General features: G+C 48.1%; 1 protein-coding gene across 1 annotated transcript in view; it reads left to right on the top strand.

The window, feature by feature from the left end:
• The first annotated feature begins 4,490 nt into the window (after positions 1 to 4,490).
• EFCAB8 (EF-hand calcium binding domain 8) overlaps positions 4,491 to 16,852 on the top strand; it is a 39,100-nt gene continuing 26,738 nt past the window's right edge. Inside the window, exons 1-5 of the mRNA XM_032592762.1 lie at positions 4,491 to 5,908; positions 8,226 to 8,379; positions 15,467 to 15,585; positions 16,283 to 16,386; positions 16,498 to 16,555. Of these exons, the coding sequence (XP_032448653.1) occupies positions 5,840 to 5,908; positions 8,226 to 8,379; positions 15,467 to 15,585; positions 16,283 to 16,386; positions 16,498 to 16,555 (504 nt within the window). The 5' untranslated portion in view covers positions 4,491 to 5,839. The remainder of the gene's footprint in view (positions 5,909 to 8,225; positions 8,380 to 15,466; positions 15,586 to 16,282; positions 16,387 to 16,497; positions 16,556 to 16,852) is intronic.

Raw genomic sequence — 16,852 nt, 5'->3', positions numbered from 1 at the left:
GCCCTGGTGGCCCGGGAGTTGCTCCTTCTGGCAGCACCCTGGCATCTCTGCCGTAGGGAACCACTGTCTCCTTCGGATTGGCGGGGGATGCCCGAGCTAGTCTCAGGTAGCTTTTTCCAGAATTCGTTTTTGTGCAGAGATTGATCTAGAAGATTTTACTTCTAAACATCTTCCTTCCCGTTTCTGTTCTTGGTTTTTTGGGTTTTGCTTTGTTTTGTGTGGTCTTTTGTTTTGTTTAACCTGAGTTACTGATGATCATATTTTTACTCTTTTTAGGTAGAAGTTTTCTGAACTTTCTTTACCTAAAAAGAGAAATTCATCTTAATATTTCTCCATTTTTCTCCTGTTTCTTCCCAGGGAAGGAGAAATATATTTATTATGACAAAATTTAGCGTATTTTAGTCCCATATGGAAACATTGGTAAGTGCAGGAGCTACTGTGAGTAGAAATGGGACATTGGACTGGAAAATGAAAATTCCCCCCAAAATGAGTGGGAAGCAGTTAAATGTGGGGGCATTAGCCATGTTTTCTTTTTTTTTTTCTTCAATAAATCCTTTTAGTTTATTAATATCTAATTCAATAAAACTCTGATTTTAAAGACCTCGTGCACCTTTTATGACCTTTCATTGAACCACTTTACTTTTTGATGTTCTCCGTTGTGACAAAATTGTGTTTCCATTATTGATGAAATGGGAGCAGACTTTTTGTCTGTTGGTGTTATCTTTGTGGTGTAGGTCTCGGGAGAAGATCTTGTTTGGTGGTAAAGTAACATTTTGGTAACATCTCGGTAATGAAATGCGATTTAGCTGGGTATCTTTAAACCTGGCATCCATGTCCCTGGGTGGAATCTTCCCACGAGATCTACCTTTGGCCGAGTCACCCTGTTGTGTTGTGCCCTGGACCAAGGTTGAACACTGCTGCATCTAGTCCAGGCCTCTCTCAGGCTGACTGAAGGACCCCCATCCACAATGCCCTTGTGGCCTTCCTCTTTCCAAAGCACTGGAGCTCATACAGAGGACAGCGTAGAGAGCTGCTGTGCCTTCCAGTGTCCCAACTGTGGGGATCAGTTGGCCTTTTGGTTTTGGTGAATCCTGCTTGATCATCAGGCTCCCTGGCGTTTTCCACAGTTTCTGTGACAGGTGGGCACTGTGCTGTGTGTATGTCCTATGGGTCATTTTGTACTCATGCTTGTCCTGGCTGTGTGTGCTGTAGCTCCTGTCGTTGCTGTAAGTTCAACTTTATCAATAAAAAGAATGTCTCACATTGGATGACAGATGGCTGTGTGGTATGGTTTGTGGGATGGAGTCTGATGTTCCATTTCGTGTTCTGTACATGGAATGGTCTCCTCTTCCTGGTTCTTTCTAAACGTGGCCAGCTGACTCTGGTGGAGTCAGGTGGAAGCCCTCGGAGTTCCACGATGACTTCATAGAGGAGCTACTTTGGACTCGGGGACAGCTGCCAAGATGTCTCAGTTGAAATGGAAGTCGAAAACCAATATACCTCTGTCAAAAATAGCCAGCAAGGTTACCTGGGGAGAACAAATTGGGTCAGGGTGAGTGAGGGTTTGGGACTGAAGTTGTCTCCCAAAGATCGGACACCTGGGCCCTAAGATGCATTTGCCAGCAACTGAAAGCTGAACAAGAGGGCATCTCCTAGCTGTTTCCAGGGCAGCTGTAACTGCTTTTGGCCTTAAGTCATCTGCCCCTATGATTTTTTTTTTTTTTTTTTTTTTTAGAGCATGAGCAGGGGAAAGGGACAGAGGGAGAGAGAGAGAATCCCAAACAGGCTCCATGCTCAATGTGGAGCCCGATGCAGGGCTTGATCCCACAACCCTGGGATCATGACCTAAGCAGAAATTAAGAGTCAGACACTCAACCCAACCGGCTGAGCTGCCCAGGTGCCTCTGCCCCTATGAATTAAAAACGAATTCAGCAAACCAATGTTTCTCTTCCCTTCCCTCCCCTAGTGGCTACTCCATCCTCTCTTCGTTTCCAGGCGTGTGCCGTGCCCCACCCCGCCACTTGCCCTAGAACAGGTAACTGTGAGGGCGTAGTTGTGGGGATAGCTTTTCCTGATCATAGCTGTTCTCTAATTCCAAATAGAAAATTCTCCATCTCAATTTTTCTTCCTCCAGTATTAGAGGACTAGTACTTCTCTCTGCTTCTTAGTCTTACCCTTGACCTTTTCTCTTCGAGGTCTCTTGCCTTCAACCAGTGTTTTTCCCTTGTTTCCGTCCACAGACATACACAGAACAGTGTGTTTTGGTCAGACACATACTTTTCTCTTAATGAAACTTTTAGTAATTTGAAATAATTAAAAATATTTAAATAGTTAGAAGAATGGTATCAAGAACTCCCCCCTTGTCCAGACTGTGAACATTTTGCTTTATCATTGTATATGTTTGTTGAACATTTGAGAATAAATTACACTGTGCCCCTTATACTATACTCAAACGTGTAGTTCCTAAGAACAAGGACATTCTCTTTTATAACCACAGTACAGTAGTCAAAAGCAGGAAACAACATTAACTTGGTCATTATCTAAGAATATAGATAGTGTTCAGATTTCAAATGTTCACATTTCACCAGTGGACCTATTCATGGCCCTTAGAGCCCCCCCAGCCCCCTAGCTCTAAATACTGGAATTCTCTGCCCAAAGTGCTTTGAATCTGATTCTTTGTGGGCCTGTTCCCCAGTGCATCACTTTTGAAGGCAGCCCCCTAGGTTTAAGGTAACTGTGGAGCAGTAGTGGTGAGGTGTGGCCTGCATGTGGGCTGAGGTGTCCGTCCCACATGCCACCATGCAGAAGCCCCTTGTCAGGATGGGTTGGGCATGGCAGGTGCACAGAGGTCTTGGAGGCTGACTGTCTCCACACGGCCAAATTCTGGCACTTAGCTGAGGAGTTAAAGAATTCTAATTTTTTTTTTTAATTTAAATTTTAGTTAACATACAGTGCAATTTTGGTTTCAGGAGTAGAATTCAGTGATTCATCACTTACATACAACACCCCGTGCTCATCATCACAACAAATGCTGTCCTTAATGCCCGTCATCCATCTAGCCCATCTCCCACCCACCTCCCTCTCAACCCATAGTTTGTTCTCTATCATTAAGAGTCTCTTGTGGTTTGTTTCCCTCTCTTCTCTCCCCCTTCCCATATGTTGGTCTGTCTTGTTTCTTTAATTCCAGATATGAATGTTACCATACGGTATTTGTCTTTCTCTGATTGACTTATTTTACTTAGCATGATACATTCTAGCTCCATCCATGTCATTGCAAATGGTAAGATTTCATTCTTTTTGATGGCTGAGTAATATTCCGTTGTATGTATGTATGTATGTATGTATATCTATAAATATATATATATACACACACACATCTTTATTCATCAGTGAATGGACATTTGGGCTCTCTCCATAGTTTGGTTATTGTTGATAATGCTGCTATAAACATTAGGGTGCATGTATCTCTTTGAATCTATATTTTTGTATCCTTTGGGTAAACACCTAATAGTACAATTGCTGGGTTGTAGAGTAGTTCTATTTTTAGTTTCTTGAGGAAGAATTCTAAATTTGAACCAGGTTTGCCAGGTTGTTATGAAGGTAGTACAGTAACTTGATTTATAAGCACTTAAAAAGACTTGCTATGTGGACCTATATTTGTTCTTTTGCCCTCGGTCCCATAACTGTTAAGGGTAGTTGTTTACAAATGTGTGTATATACATCAACACGTGTTCTTGTATGTGTAAATACATACCTATTTGTCATTCTTTTATAAAAAGTGGCATTGTGTGTTCTGTTTTTTGCATCTTACTTATTAGTACCTCATGGAAATCCCTGCTGGTTGTCTGCTGAAGGCCAGATTCATCCTTGTGAGTACGTTGGGGATGTTCTGAGCGCAGGTGTATGGATTTACTCAGCCATGCCTCTCCCATAGCCATCACCTTATTTTTTTGTCACTATCAAAAATGCTGCAGCAACCAGTCCTACTCCACTCCAGTGGTCTTTCACAGATGAGTCACGTAAATCACTATCCACCACTTGACCCACTCCACTGCAATAAATCCTAAAGATTGCTGTGAAATTTTTTGAATTAAAAATAGAGAAATGCATGATTTAGACTACAGAAATCGTCCATAACCCACCTGCCAGAGATGACCACCATTAAATTTGGAGTGTATTTTTCCAGGCTCTCTTTCTGTGCATGTGCCAACATATACATACCTAATATTCTTGACAGAAGTGGACTTCTTTTTTTTTTTTTAAATTTTTTCAACGTTTTTTATTTATTTTTGGGACAGAGAGAAACAGAGCATGAACGGGTGAGGGGCAGAGAGAGAGGGAGACACAGAATCGGAAACAGGCTCCAGGCTCCGAGCCATCAGCCCAGAGCCTGACGCGGGGCTCGAACTCACAGACCGCGAGATCGTGACCTGGCTGAAGTCGGACGCTTAACCGACTGCGCCACCCAGGCGCCCCCAGAAGTGGACTTCTAAATACACTTCTGCAGCTTTTTTCCTCGGTGACCTTTAAATGGCCCTGTTCAGTGGCCTTGTCTTTTTCTTACCATCTTGGTCCCGTCTGTTGCATCCCTTCCTCCCGTCTTTTGTGTGTTTCCCCTCCTCTTTTCTATCCCTGAAGTGTAGCCAATTCTCAGTTTCAGGCCTCATATCTCCAGGTATTTGTCTTTCATTTCTAATTGGACAGCCCAACGTCATTGGCATGAAGCCACTTTCCCTACTTGCTTCCTTTCCTGGAAATGTTCCTGGCATTTCCCTCAGTTACCCTGGTTCTTGGCTTCCACATCTCCTTTCCTTTGGCTGTTATCTCTCCTTTGGTTTTTAAATCTGAGTTGTCGCCAACACAGTTTAGGTTGGGACTCTGTTGGCCAGTCTTCAATCTTCCCTCCACGTACGCTGATGAATTTCCACAATTGCCCCTCATCCTGCTCAGACTCCCCGGTGAAATACTGCAGGTTCTGCATTCTGCTTCCATTTTTCTTTTCTCTCTTCCCTCCCACTATGCCTCCCTTCCCCTCAGCCCCCAGAGCCCTTTGTCAAGCCAGGCTGGCTCTTGAGCTGTGTCCCCTGAGCATGTCTGCGGCTTGACTCTTTCCTGGCCGTTCATTCCCCTGCCATCCTAAAGTGCTCTTTGAGTCTAGCTGGCGAGGCCGACTGACACTCTAATAATCCTAACAAAGTGCTCTCTCCCATCATACGTGGAGGAGCCACTGACCCTGTGGAAATATGCCCTTCATATTTTCGGAGCGGAACTCTGGACTGGACTGCACCCACATGCTCGTGTGAGCCCATGTTGCAGTGAGGAGAGTTCTGTCCATTCTCCCAAAGAAGTCCTGTCTCCAGGCACACTGGAGGGCAGATGGGGGGCGGGGGGTACATGCGGTGGCAAGCGGGGCCATCCTAATCCCTCCCTACCTCCAGAGCATGTTTGACCCTTTGGACAGATGCCCATCCCTGGAGCTTATCTTCCTGACATGTGAATTGTAGTTAGTCTACATGGTCTAACTGCAGGCCTCCCAAGCCCCTTCACCCTCTGGAAAGTGTGGCCTGCTTTAGAAAGCCTCTGGCACTCACTTGGGAAACCGTAGAGCTTCAATAAGATGACTCATTCCCATCAGGGGAAAGAAAGCTTGCAGGCATAAGCTTGGGAACAGCTTCCTGCCGGAGAAGCTCCTGTGGGGAAAGGGATGCTCACCAAATGTGTGCTGGGGGTGTCTATGGGTACGGGACAGCACCCTCCACCCTGGCCCTGACTCCTTTTCCACCCTCTTGTGACCTGGCTAGGTCAGCCCCCCACATGGTCTTACAAAGTTAAAGTGACCATGATTCCTTATTCTAGGTCAAAGCCAGTGTCTTCTGAGGACTTAAGAGAGAACTCTCAGTCTCAAAAGGTAAGAAGACCATCAGAGGTTGATAAAGGGGAGGGGTGTTCCAGAACCGCCCAGACATTGCTCATCAGCACAGAGGTCTACCAGTTACCCATCTCGGCACCAGGGTAGCAAACTCCGATATTCACAAGGCCATGTAGGTAACTTACCTGGCCACTGCTGCAGGCTTGTTTTCCCTTTTAAAAGGGTTGTATTGGCCAAATGCAACAGATCTGAGGCTACCAATTCAGGCTCTATATGGACTATCCTTCCTTTTGTCCAGCCAAGTTGTGGCAATGGTGGAATAGGCTGTACAAATTACTATCAAGCCAGATAAGTATTTAGCATCTATTATATGCTTGGGACTGGGGAATAGGGAGATAATTAGTACGAATTAAGATTAAATTAAGATAAATTAAATAGGCCCTTGCCTTCAAAGAGCTCACTGTGAGACAGGAGTAATAATGGGAGCTGTCATTTCTTGTGTAAGTACAGTTTGCTGAGCCTTCCAAGACGTTTGGGGGCCGTTTAGATCTCACCACAGCCCTGCACGTTGGGCGCTGCAGATCCGTTTTGCTGATGAGAGGTGTGTGGCTCAGAGAAGTGATGTGATCTGCCTGAGATAAATTAGCTGGGAAGTGGAGAGTCAGGCAGAATTTGAACCCAGAGCTCTGGGACGCTACAGCCGTGTGTTTCCCATCACACCTTGCTGTCTGCATGGTCAGACAGACATGCAAAGCATCATGCGTGCATGGCAGAGAGGAACAGTTTGGGAGCGTGGAGATGGCAGTGACGAATGTCACCTGAAAGCTGTGGAAAAACTCCTTGGAAGAGGTGTCATTTGAGCCAGGCTTTGAACAATGAGTAGGAGTTCATATCCAGGGGAGATGGTCTGCGTTGCATAGAGGGAACATGTGAGTAAAAGTGGATTGTTTGTTGTGTCTGGGGATGATGGGGAGCAGTTGGTGTGCCTGGACCATGGTGTGTGCGTCGAAACTAGAAAGACCGGTCAGGGCTACAATGCAAAGGGCTTTGAATGGCACACTCAGCAGAGGGTGGTGGTGGCGGTTGCCTGGAAAGTGTCAGAGCCAGGAGTAAAGTCATAATCAGCTCTGCCTTCCAGAAAGACGACTGATGTCAGTGTTGGCAGGTGGATTGGAAAGGAAGGCCAAACTCTTGTCCCAGTTAGGGGACATCATTGTACTTGTCCCAGCACAAGGCCAGTGTCTGGGATAAGCCAGGGGTGTGGGGGAGGAGGACTTAGGTGTAGGAGAAGAATCACAGTAAGAACGGGGGACAGTACGAACGTATAGGAGAAGGGACGAGCCAAAGATAGTGCTGAGATGTCTAATATAGGGCCTGCGTGGCTGTAGGAGTATTAACGAGCTCATTGGTTGGGCTCCACGAAAACAGGTCTTTTACTCTGTTCGCTCGTGTATCCAGGTGCCTGGCACTCAACAAATGTGTGTAGACCATGAGGGAATGAATGGAATTACACAGGAGGATGAGCACATTTGCTCGTTTGGTAGGGTTGGTGTAGGGAGAATGAGCCATCTAATTTACACCTTGTCTTTTGGCTTTTTGAACCAAACCAGGCTTCTTGAAAGCCCAAGACCCAAAACAGTGCATTTCAGTGAACAACACACACTCAGCGGTTAATTGTCCACTCTTGGAGTCTTTTGGGGGAAACGGCCTTTGATGACCTAAGCCTTTTGTGACCTGAAGCATTGTGCTAGCTTGTCAAAATGAGTCCTGCAGAGAAGAGGCATTCATTGTTGAGGACTGAAGGGGTGGGATCAGCTATGTGGGGACTTGGGGAAGCAAGTGGGAGGAGGAAGCTGAAGGCCCCCCATCAGGGGTGTCTGCTAGAGCCCTGGTGTGCGTGCAGACGATCTGATCTGACCCTGACCCAGGCAGGTGTCTGGGATGCTCAGGACCAAATCAAATTGGCTGGGGCAGATGCAGCTGGATTCCTCGAGGTCTTGAATTCTGAGCACTGAAGATTGAAACAATATAGTCACTGAACAGAAGCGTTACAAATTGGAGTCCTGGTATGAGTGAAGTGAGAGACCTGGCTCTGTCCACTAACCCCGCCGAGCCTCAGTCATGGCATCTGCAAAACGGAAACAGTAGTGAACTCCCCAAAGTCAGGAGAGGCAATCTAGATCTTTCTTGGTCTTCTTAGGTCTAAAATGGTTAGGATTTATTTGACGGCCTCACTATAACCCTTCATACCCTGTCCTTCCCCAGAGTCTCTCTTTCAATATGATGTGCTTAGAAATGTTCAGCTCAGGAGATCAACCTTCTCAGTCCCTGGTTCTTGTAGTCATGTTTGTTCCAGGCACCCACCCCAGGTGGATTCCAGAAGAGCGAGGAGGTTCTTAGCTCCCCGGCGTCATCCATCACTCTTAGCCAACGTGAGTCTCAACTGTTTACCCAGCTACCCATGGCCAAGATGGAGAAGGTGTTTGAGGAGGATGTTGACTCAACCGGAGGTAAAGCCGCCTTGTGGACTCAGTCTCTGGTTTTTGCACAGGGTGGGACCCATACCTGGGTGTGTGGAGGGTTCAGATTTGACAAGCAGTTTTTGCATTCAGTGACTCCTTTAAAACCTTATCATTATTTAAGGGGCGCCTGGGTGGCGCAGTCGGTTAAGCGTCCGACTTCAGCCAGGTCACGATCTCGCGGTCTGTGAGTTCGAGCCCCGCGTCAGGCTCTGGGCTGATGGCTCAGAGCCTGGAGCCTGTTTCCGATTCTGTGTCTCCCTCTCTCTCTGCCCCTCCCCCGTTCATGCTCTGTCTCTCTCTGTCCCAAAAATAAATAAACGTTGAAAAAAAAAATTAAAAAAAAAACCAAAAAAACAAAAAAAACTTTATCATTATTTAAGTATTATAAGCACATTGGAGGCTATTTCATATCTAGAAAAAAAAAATACCCCCAATCCAAGCACCCAAATGTAACCAACTGTCAGCATTTTCGTGTATTTTCTTCCAAACAGTTTCACATGTATGGTTTATTTTTTATTGCTGTGTAACAGCATTCCCACAAACCGAGAGGTGTAAACCACGCATTTATTGTCTCACAGTTTCGGTGGGTCAGGAGTCTGGGCATGGCTTTGCTGGCTCCTCTGCTCACTAGCCTGGGGCTGTGGTATCATCTGGGGCTTGACGGGGAAAGGATCCGCTTCCCAGTTCACTCAGGTTGTTGGCAGGATTCAGTTCTCTGCAGCTGCAGAACCGAGGGCTTCTGTTTCTTCCTGGCTAATGGCCGGCAACTGCTTTCAGCTCCTACAGCTGCCCTCTGTTCCTGGCCATGTGGGACTCACCGACACGGCAGATTTCAAGGCTCAGGATAGCCAGGGAGCTCACAACTCCAGCAAGATGCGTGCTACGGTCTTGTAAGTGTGCAGTTGTGTACACATAGCCCCGTACATCTGTCACCTCTGCCATATTCTGTTGGTTGGCAGCGAGTCACGGGTTCTGTCTTACTCGAGAGGATCACGGGAGGGCATGAACACTGGGAGGTGGGCGTCCTGGGGTCACCTTAAGTATCTCTGCCACAGATGGCTACGTGTGCTTTCACGTGTCTGTAATTACACCACGTATGTAACTTCAGACCCCTCTTTTTCTCTTAGTGTGTAACACCTTAAGGGCTTTTACATACTGTTGTGTCGTCTTCCAAACCATCATTACTAATGAATACACACGTTCTACTGGTGGACTAAGCCATTCCCCTGTAGTTGGACATTTAGGTTTCATTGAATTTACATAACATTGTTAAGAACATCCTTTGTGCATCAAACTTTTTCTCTCTTTGGAGCTTCATTTTTCTCCTTGGGATGATACGCATCAAGGTCAATAATAGGAATACTTAAGGGCATCTTTGTTCATATCCACTAGACTCTGAGTACCAACTCTGGAGGCATAGCTCCTTGCCCCATCAACTTGAGTTTTACAGCCATACCGCGATGTGGGCGGGAAAGGGTAACAAACGCCCAGTGTACAAATGAACAAAAAGTGAGGGGCAGGGCGGGATGGTGAGCGTCTGCCCTGAAGATGACGTGGTTCCTCACTGGAGCTCTTTGGTGTCCGTGTTTGGCAGCTGGGAGTTGCCACCACTGTGCCTGGAGGACCCTGAGGGTGCCAACTTTGGTCACGATTTTTATTGTGTTTGTGTTTGTCTTGAGCAGGCAATATATCCATGCAGTTCACAAGTCAAAAGGTGCTTTTCCCATGATACCCTGGGCCCAGCCCTCAGCTGCCCAGTTCTGCTCCCTCAGTTGGTTACTGCTCTCGGTTTCCTGTGACCGGTGGAGGCACAGAAGTTCAGGTAGTCACTCCCCCGCTGTTTTATGCAGTGGCAGCCTATTGTCCATGCTGTTCTACGCCTTGCTTTTTTAAATTTCAGCTTTATTGAGCTATAGTTGACATAAATTTGATATATTTGAAGTGCACACCATGCTGATTCGATATCTGTATGTATTGAGAAAGGATCTCCCCAATTGTCTACTCCTGCTTTTTTTAAAAAAATAACTTTTATAAAGTTCCCCCTATTGCTTTTTACCTAATGTGTCTTGAAATCTTTTCATATCAGTGTAAAAAGAACTTCTGCATAAAACAAAACAAAACAAAACAAAAATGGCCACATTTTAAGTGGAGGAAAGGAAATTCACCTTTTGTTGATATAGGGTAAAAGAAAATAAGATCATTTTTCTCTTTCAAAAGTCTTTTAAAAAGGTGGATTATAAACAAGGGCTCCAAAGCCTTTCTTAGGAACCCTAACCATAAGTGACTGTGTCAGAGGGAAAAGGGGAGATACTGAGGTTCTGCTCTCTGTTCTGCAGGTTCCCTTTCGGGGCCTTAGTTTTTTTATTTGTTGATTGGAGGTCTTTGAGAAGGGTTGGTGGTTCTTTTATTTATGTATTTATTTTTAAGATTTTGTTTTTAAGTAATCCCCATACCCAATGTGGGGCTTAAACTCACAACCGTGAGACCAAGAGTTGCACACTCCATGGCTGAGCCAGCCAGGCGCCCTGAAGGTCCGTGGTTCTTAAGGGGGAGTCCCATGCATCTCCCAGGAGGTCTTCAGAGTGTCCATGTGCCCTTGACCCTCGCCTCTGGGGCCTGCCTGGGGGAGCCTGCGGGCTGCTGGGGGTGGGGATCGAGGGAGAGCCATTGAGCTGGCGGTCCTGCAGCCCCGAGCCTGGGAGCCGGTGTGGCACTGACCTTGCATACAGGTGCTCCTGGGGGGACATGGGTGGCACACAAGCTGAGTGTGCCTCCACTTTCACCAACAGACATTTCATCAAGCGCTGCCAGGCACGGTAAGAATTGGTGTTGAGGGGTCCTGGCTGGCTCAGTCAGTAGAGGGTGCAACTCTTGATCTTGGGTTGTGAGTTCAAGTCCCATGTTGGGTGTAGAGATTACTTTAAAAAATAAATTTTAAAAATGCATTTTTTTTTTTATTTTTTAAAAGTTTATTTTAGAGAGAGCACATGTGGGTACACACGAGTGGGGGAGGGGCAGAGAGAGAGAGAGAGAGAGAGAGAGAGAGGGAGAGGGAGAGGGAGAGGGAGACAGAGGAACCGAAGTGGGCTCTGCACTGACAGCAGTGAGCCGAACACGAGGCTCAAACTTGTGAACTGTGAGATCATGACCTGAGCCGAAGCCAGACGTTTAACCGGCTGAGCCACCCAGGCGCCCCTAAAAGAATACTTTAAAAAAAAGAATTAGTGTTGGTACAGAGCTACCTGGGTTACCAGGCCATCTGTCAGATTTGATTCAGTTGTCACGAAACCCTGTGACTTTCCTTATGACTTTACACAGGAGGGGCCAGACACTGATGACAGGCCCAAATGCAGTGGCCTGGGTGCCCTGACATGGAAACTGCTCCCGTGGGCACCCCACACTGAGTGTAGCACTTCAGATACCAAAGTAAGTGAAGGAAGTCCCTTTCCCAGGAGAGCCAGGGGGTATGACTGTGCAGTGCTCGTGCTTGGTGACCGTGTTCCAGGAATGCAAGCACTGTGGGGCACATACGTACTCCCCCCCTTGCACAGCAGAGGGGAGGCTAGAAGACATTTTCTTAAATATTTTAAATACAGCATTTATTTTTTAAAATGCTTATGAATATATATAAAAAATAGAGGTAAACAGTTCATAATCCTGCCTCTTGGCATTATAAAAAAAGAAAGAGAAAGGTCAAGTGGGAGTTTCCCAGGAGATGGGGGGGAGGGCAGTTCTCAGCAGGGAACGGTGGAGGAGAGGTATAGGGGTGTTGCCGTGCTGGGGGGCAGTGAGGGGTGTCCTGGGGGCAAGGCTGGGAGGGAGGCGGCCACAGAGGACGTGGGTGCACTCAGGTCAGGAGGGGCCCTGAGCCCCAGCAGCGATCTGACGGGGAGGTGACACATCTGGAGCTGCTGGAGAAGGACAAGAGTCTCTGCCAGCGACTCGGAGCGATGTGGGAGGCAGGGGATTGGCTCCTCCCATGACCACCCTACAGAAGGTAGTGGACATTACGATGGAGGTGAGGGAAGGCTTTTGGTTTCACATCCTCCCAGCGCCATTATGTGTTCTTGAGTAAACCCAGAATGTCTCTGTGCCTCTGTGTCCTCACCTGCAAGATGGGGAGAATGTCAGTACCTACCCTCTAGGACCATGGGATTCTTGTGAGGATTCAGGAGGGAGGGTGCTGCGTGCCCCCCTCGAGTCTCCATCCTGGGTAACTAGCCGGAGGTGATGTCATTAGCAAAGATGGCAAACATAGGAAAGGCGAGAGTGTGTTGGGATAAAGATAATAAACTGGATTTTTTATTATTTTATTTATTTATTAAAATTCTTTTTTTAACATTTATTTTTGAGAGACAGAGATAGAGCACGAGTGGGGAGGGGCAGAGAGAGAGGGAGACAGAATCCGAAGCAGGCTTCAGGCTCTGAGTTGTCCTCACAGAGCCTGAACTCATGAACCATGAGATCATGACCTGAGCCGAAGTTGGATGCTTAACTGACTGAGCCACCCAGGCGCCCCTAAACTGCATTTTAAACATGCTGAGTTGAACGGGTCAGGGGGACACTTGGGAAGAGAGTCAGATACATGGGAGAGACATTCTCTCCTGAGATGCAGAGATGGGTGAATAGGTGAGGTCACTGGAGAGTGTCAGAAAAGCAAGGGGACAGTGATGAGAAGAGCGGAGGCAGATGCCAAATGACAGGGCAGGACAGACAGTGGAGCCTGGAGGAGACGAGGGTGACCAGTGGGGTCGCTGCTTGAAGGCAGGAGGCCCCTAAGGCAAGGAAGGGCCCCATCAGGTGTGCTCCAAGGTCACTGGTGGCTCAGGAGAGTGAGTGGGTACAAGTCAGGAAGTGGTGGATAGAGGGGGTGTCCAGTGCTGGGCGCTGGAGGGAACGTGCCAGTGGGGCACAGGTGTAAGTTGGGAGGGTGGGAGCGAGGGTGGACCCTCCCCGAGGAAAGGTCCCAGGACCGCCCAGGTTGGGGAGAGTTGGCTGTCATAACACCCCCTCGTCTTCTGAGCTGGAAGGGGTGGCAAGGGGGAAGAGCTGGCTAAGGTTGGAGGCGCAGGGAAGGGCAGTGAGAGAGTTCACAGAGTGCAGTTCAGAAGTGAAATACATGCATCTTTACACTGAGGTGTAGTTTACTTGCCACAGAATGCACGGGTCTTAGGGTCCATCCAGCTCAAGGAGTCCTTCATGTGCATACATTCACGTAACTACCACCCAGATCAAGCTATGGAACATTTTCTGCCCCCCACAAAGTGTCCTGCCTGATTCTAGTGGTGACCCTCCTCCCCAGGGAAATGGTATTTTCACATGCAAGTTTTGACCGGTTAATTAACCATGTGGCTTGAGGTGGGCGAGAGCTGTTTTTTAGAGGGGAAAGGGGGCCCTGCCTGGACCCCACAGTGTACGTTTCCTTTCCAGAGTATCTTTGTGTCTATTGTTATTCTCAAAAAACTGTCTGATAAACTGTTTATAAGAAGTGTATTAAAATAACTTGGTGGGGGGGGGGGGGGGCCTGGGTGGCTCAGTCGGTTGAGCATCTGACTTCAGCTCAGGTCATGATCTCATGGCTTGTGAGTTCGAGCCCCGCGTCGGGCTCTGTGCTGACAGCCCAGAGCCTGGAGCCTGCTTCTGATTCTGTCTCCCTCTCTCTCTGCTCCTCCCCTGTTCACTCTCTCTCTCTCTCAAAAATAAATAAACATTAAAGAAAAAATAAAAATAAAAAATAAAATAAAATAACTTGGTGGGGAACAATATATACGGCTTCTTAGACACCTGAGAGAGGGGCTGGCCCCTGTGGTGCTCTCAAGGGGCATTTGTTCACTCAACACTGCACAAAGGCTCTCTGGTCCCTGGCTCCCTCCCATGTGGAAGGCTCTGTGTTACAGACTGCCATCTGACGGATGCCCAATCCGCACACAGAAGGACCAGATTGCCGGGGTCAGCCTTGGGCACCACCCCGTGACCTTGGGCACATGAGCTCACCACTGTGTGCCACAGTTTCCTCACGAGCCCCTCTCATTAAATGGTCAGTGTGAATAAACACAGAGAAGCACCCAGTATCATCGCATGCACATCCCAGGGTCAACAGCAACACCTGGGGAACAAGCATCTGCTGTTGGCCAAGCAGTCACAGAGGGCACAGGCTCCCCCTGCCCTCACAGAGCCCATGGCCTAGGGTGGTAACAAGGAAGGTCATGGTGGGGGAGGGACAGTGAAGCCGGGTGATGGGGGTGGGGGCCTCCCTAGATAGTACCCAGGAAGGCTTCCCTGTGGAGGGGACCAGATGGTGTAAAGGCCTTGAGGTGGGAGTACACTAGGTGGTGTGAGAAATGGCCTGGGGACGTTACGGTTGGAGTCGAGAATGAAGGAGACAGCAGTGGGAGGTGAGGTCTGAGAGGAGCCAGAAAATGCACAGCCTTCATGCTCTGGCGAGGATTCCAGATACTTGTTGGGGACTTTAGAAGCACTTTTTATAGACTGTGACTATAAAAAAAAAAAAAAAGAAAGAAAATCTAGGCAGTGATATTGGCCCATAGGCAGCCAGATTCCCTTATAGTCACAAAATCCAGCAGGGGGAGAACATTTTATCCCTCCCGTCTGCTCCCCTCCTCTCCCCATCTTGCCCTCCAGCCAAAGTTTACGTTTTATCTGCCTTTAAAAGACTTCACCTCTCCCTCTGTGTATTTGAATTAACTTGTGTTTCTTTGTTGCCATTATGAGTTCTTTTCTTTTCTTTCTTTTTTTTTTTTTTTTTTTTTTTGAGTTTTCATCTGTTTCCTTTGTCTCAGTGCCTGGCCCGTCTTACTTGTTCAGAACTGGGATCTGATCTTTTCTCACCGAGTGGTGCTGTGGGGCCATCACAGTGCCCTGGCGTGGAAGGTGTGTGGCCACTGTCTGTGGGCTGGCTGAATGCTGAACACGTGGGATGCAGAAGACAAGCCCGCAAACAGGATTCTCCGTGTGCCCCTCCCTCAGCGCCCGGACACCCAGGACACCACCGCGGCTGCTGACGGGGCCAGTGACTAGCTGTGCAGTGGATGATGTTCTCTCTTCTCTTTTGAAGCCCTGGGCGTGAAGGCTTTCATTAAGGCCACGAAGAAGATTCTGAGCAGTGTGTCGGATGAGATGCTGGAGGCGCTGTTTTTGAAGGTGGACACAGACTGTAATGGCTCCATCACCTGGGTGAGGAAGGGGCCCCTGCTTCAGGAGTCGTGGCTTAACTGCTCTGTCATCCCTCCCCCTTGGCTTATGTGTACATTCTGGTTGGTTTTTGATCAAAATTTTTGATTTTTGTGTTGGTTTTTTCATTTCTCTTAGTATCCTACAATAAATTCTGTTTCCAGAATTCTCTGCTAGCTACACAATTATCTTTCTTAATAACTCCCTCTTTCTTGTATAGCGTATGGTGTATGGTGGCCTACTTTGGCCTTCATGAGGCTGGTTAATAGATTCTAGAATTGCCCTAGTGACCTGGCTTCGGGGTCTTCCGTTGCTGTTAACTTCTTATATGAGCTGAGACAATTCATCTCTACTGTTAGGAGCCTCAGCCTTATTATCCATAAAGTGGGGATGAATAGAGATTCAAACAGGATGCTGAACGTGGGGGTGATGTGGAGATACATTTAGCATTACAGGATCTCATTAAGGAGGGAGGTGCTGCTATGTACCTACTAATAGGCCCTTCACACGTCCCAGATTCCAGAACAGCTCAGTTGGCTTGGCTACTCTCCTTGGCCACCCTCGGGAAGCATCAACCAGAGCCCCTTGGAAGGGGCTGGTAAAGATGGGGGAGGAACCGGAAGCCGGGTGTGGGTTCCCGAAGCCCAGTGCGCCGAGCGTTTGGCCAGCGCTGTCCTGCCTTCGTTTCTTCCCGAGGCAGCAGAAGTACGTGGATTACGTGATGCGTGAGTTCCAGAGAAAGGAGATGATGAGGACAAGCCAGTACCGCCTGCGCTTCCACCTCCCCATGAGGATCATCCCCCTGTAAGGAGTCTCTCCCCTGACCGAAGGGGTGTGTGTGAACAGGGTGGGGGCTGGCCCTGCTGTGAGCACCCCTCCCTAGATCCCTGAGCCACTCTCTGTGGGGCCACCAAGGGTCTGGCACTGGGCTCATTTCAGCCCCTCAACCCTGCAGGCGAACCTGAGCATGAAGGTAGGTGATGTGTCCCCACTTTACAGACAAGGTAACAAAGGTTCAGAGAGGTTGAAGGACGGTGATGGGGTTGCTGTGTTCGGCCTTCCCTGTCCCTGCAGCATACGCTACTCCTCCTGCTCTCCCCCACCCTGCAGCCCAGTGCGTCAGGGCACAGATGGCTCACAGGGCAGGGAGTAAAAGCCATCATAGGAGACTGCTCCTGGAGGCCACACCAGGCCTCCAGAATGGGCCATTGGTCACTCCTGGAGCACGTGGCTCTGTCCATGCCTTGACTTCCTCGACCCTGCCTGCTTG

This window comes from Lynx canadensis, chromosome A3 (genome assembly GCF_007474595.2).
Source record: "Lynx canadensis isolate LIC74 chromosome A3, mLynCan4.pri.v2, whole genome shotgun sequence".
NCBI lineage: Eukaryota > Metazoa > Chordata > Mammalia > Carnivora > Felidae > Lynx > Lynx canadensis.
Note: the sequence above shows the minus strand (reverse complement) of the source record. Positions and strands in the feature narration are given on the sequence as shown.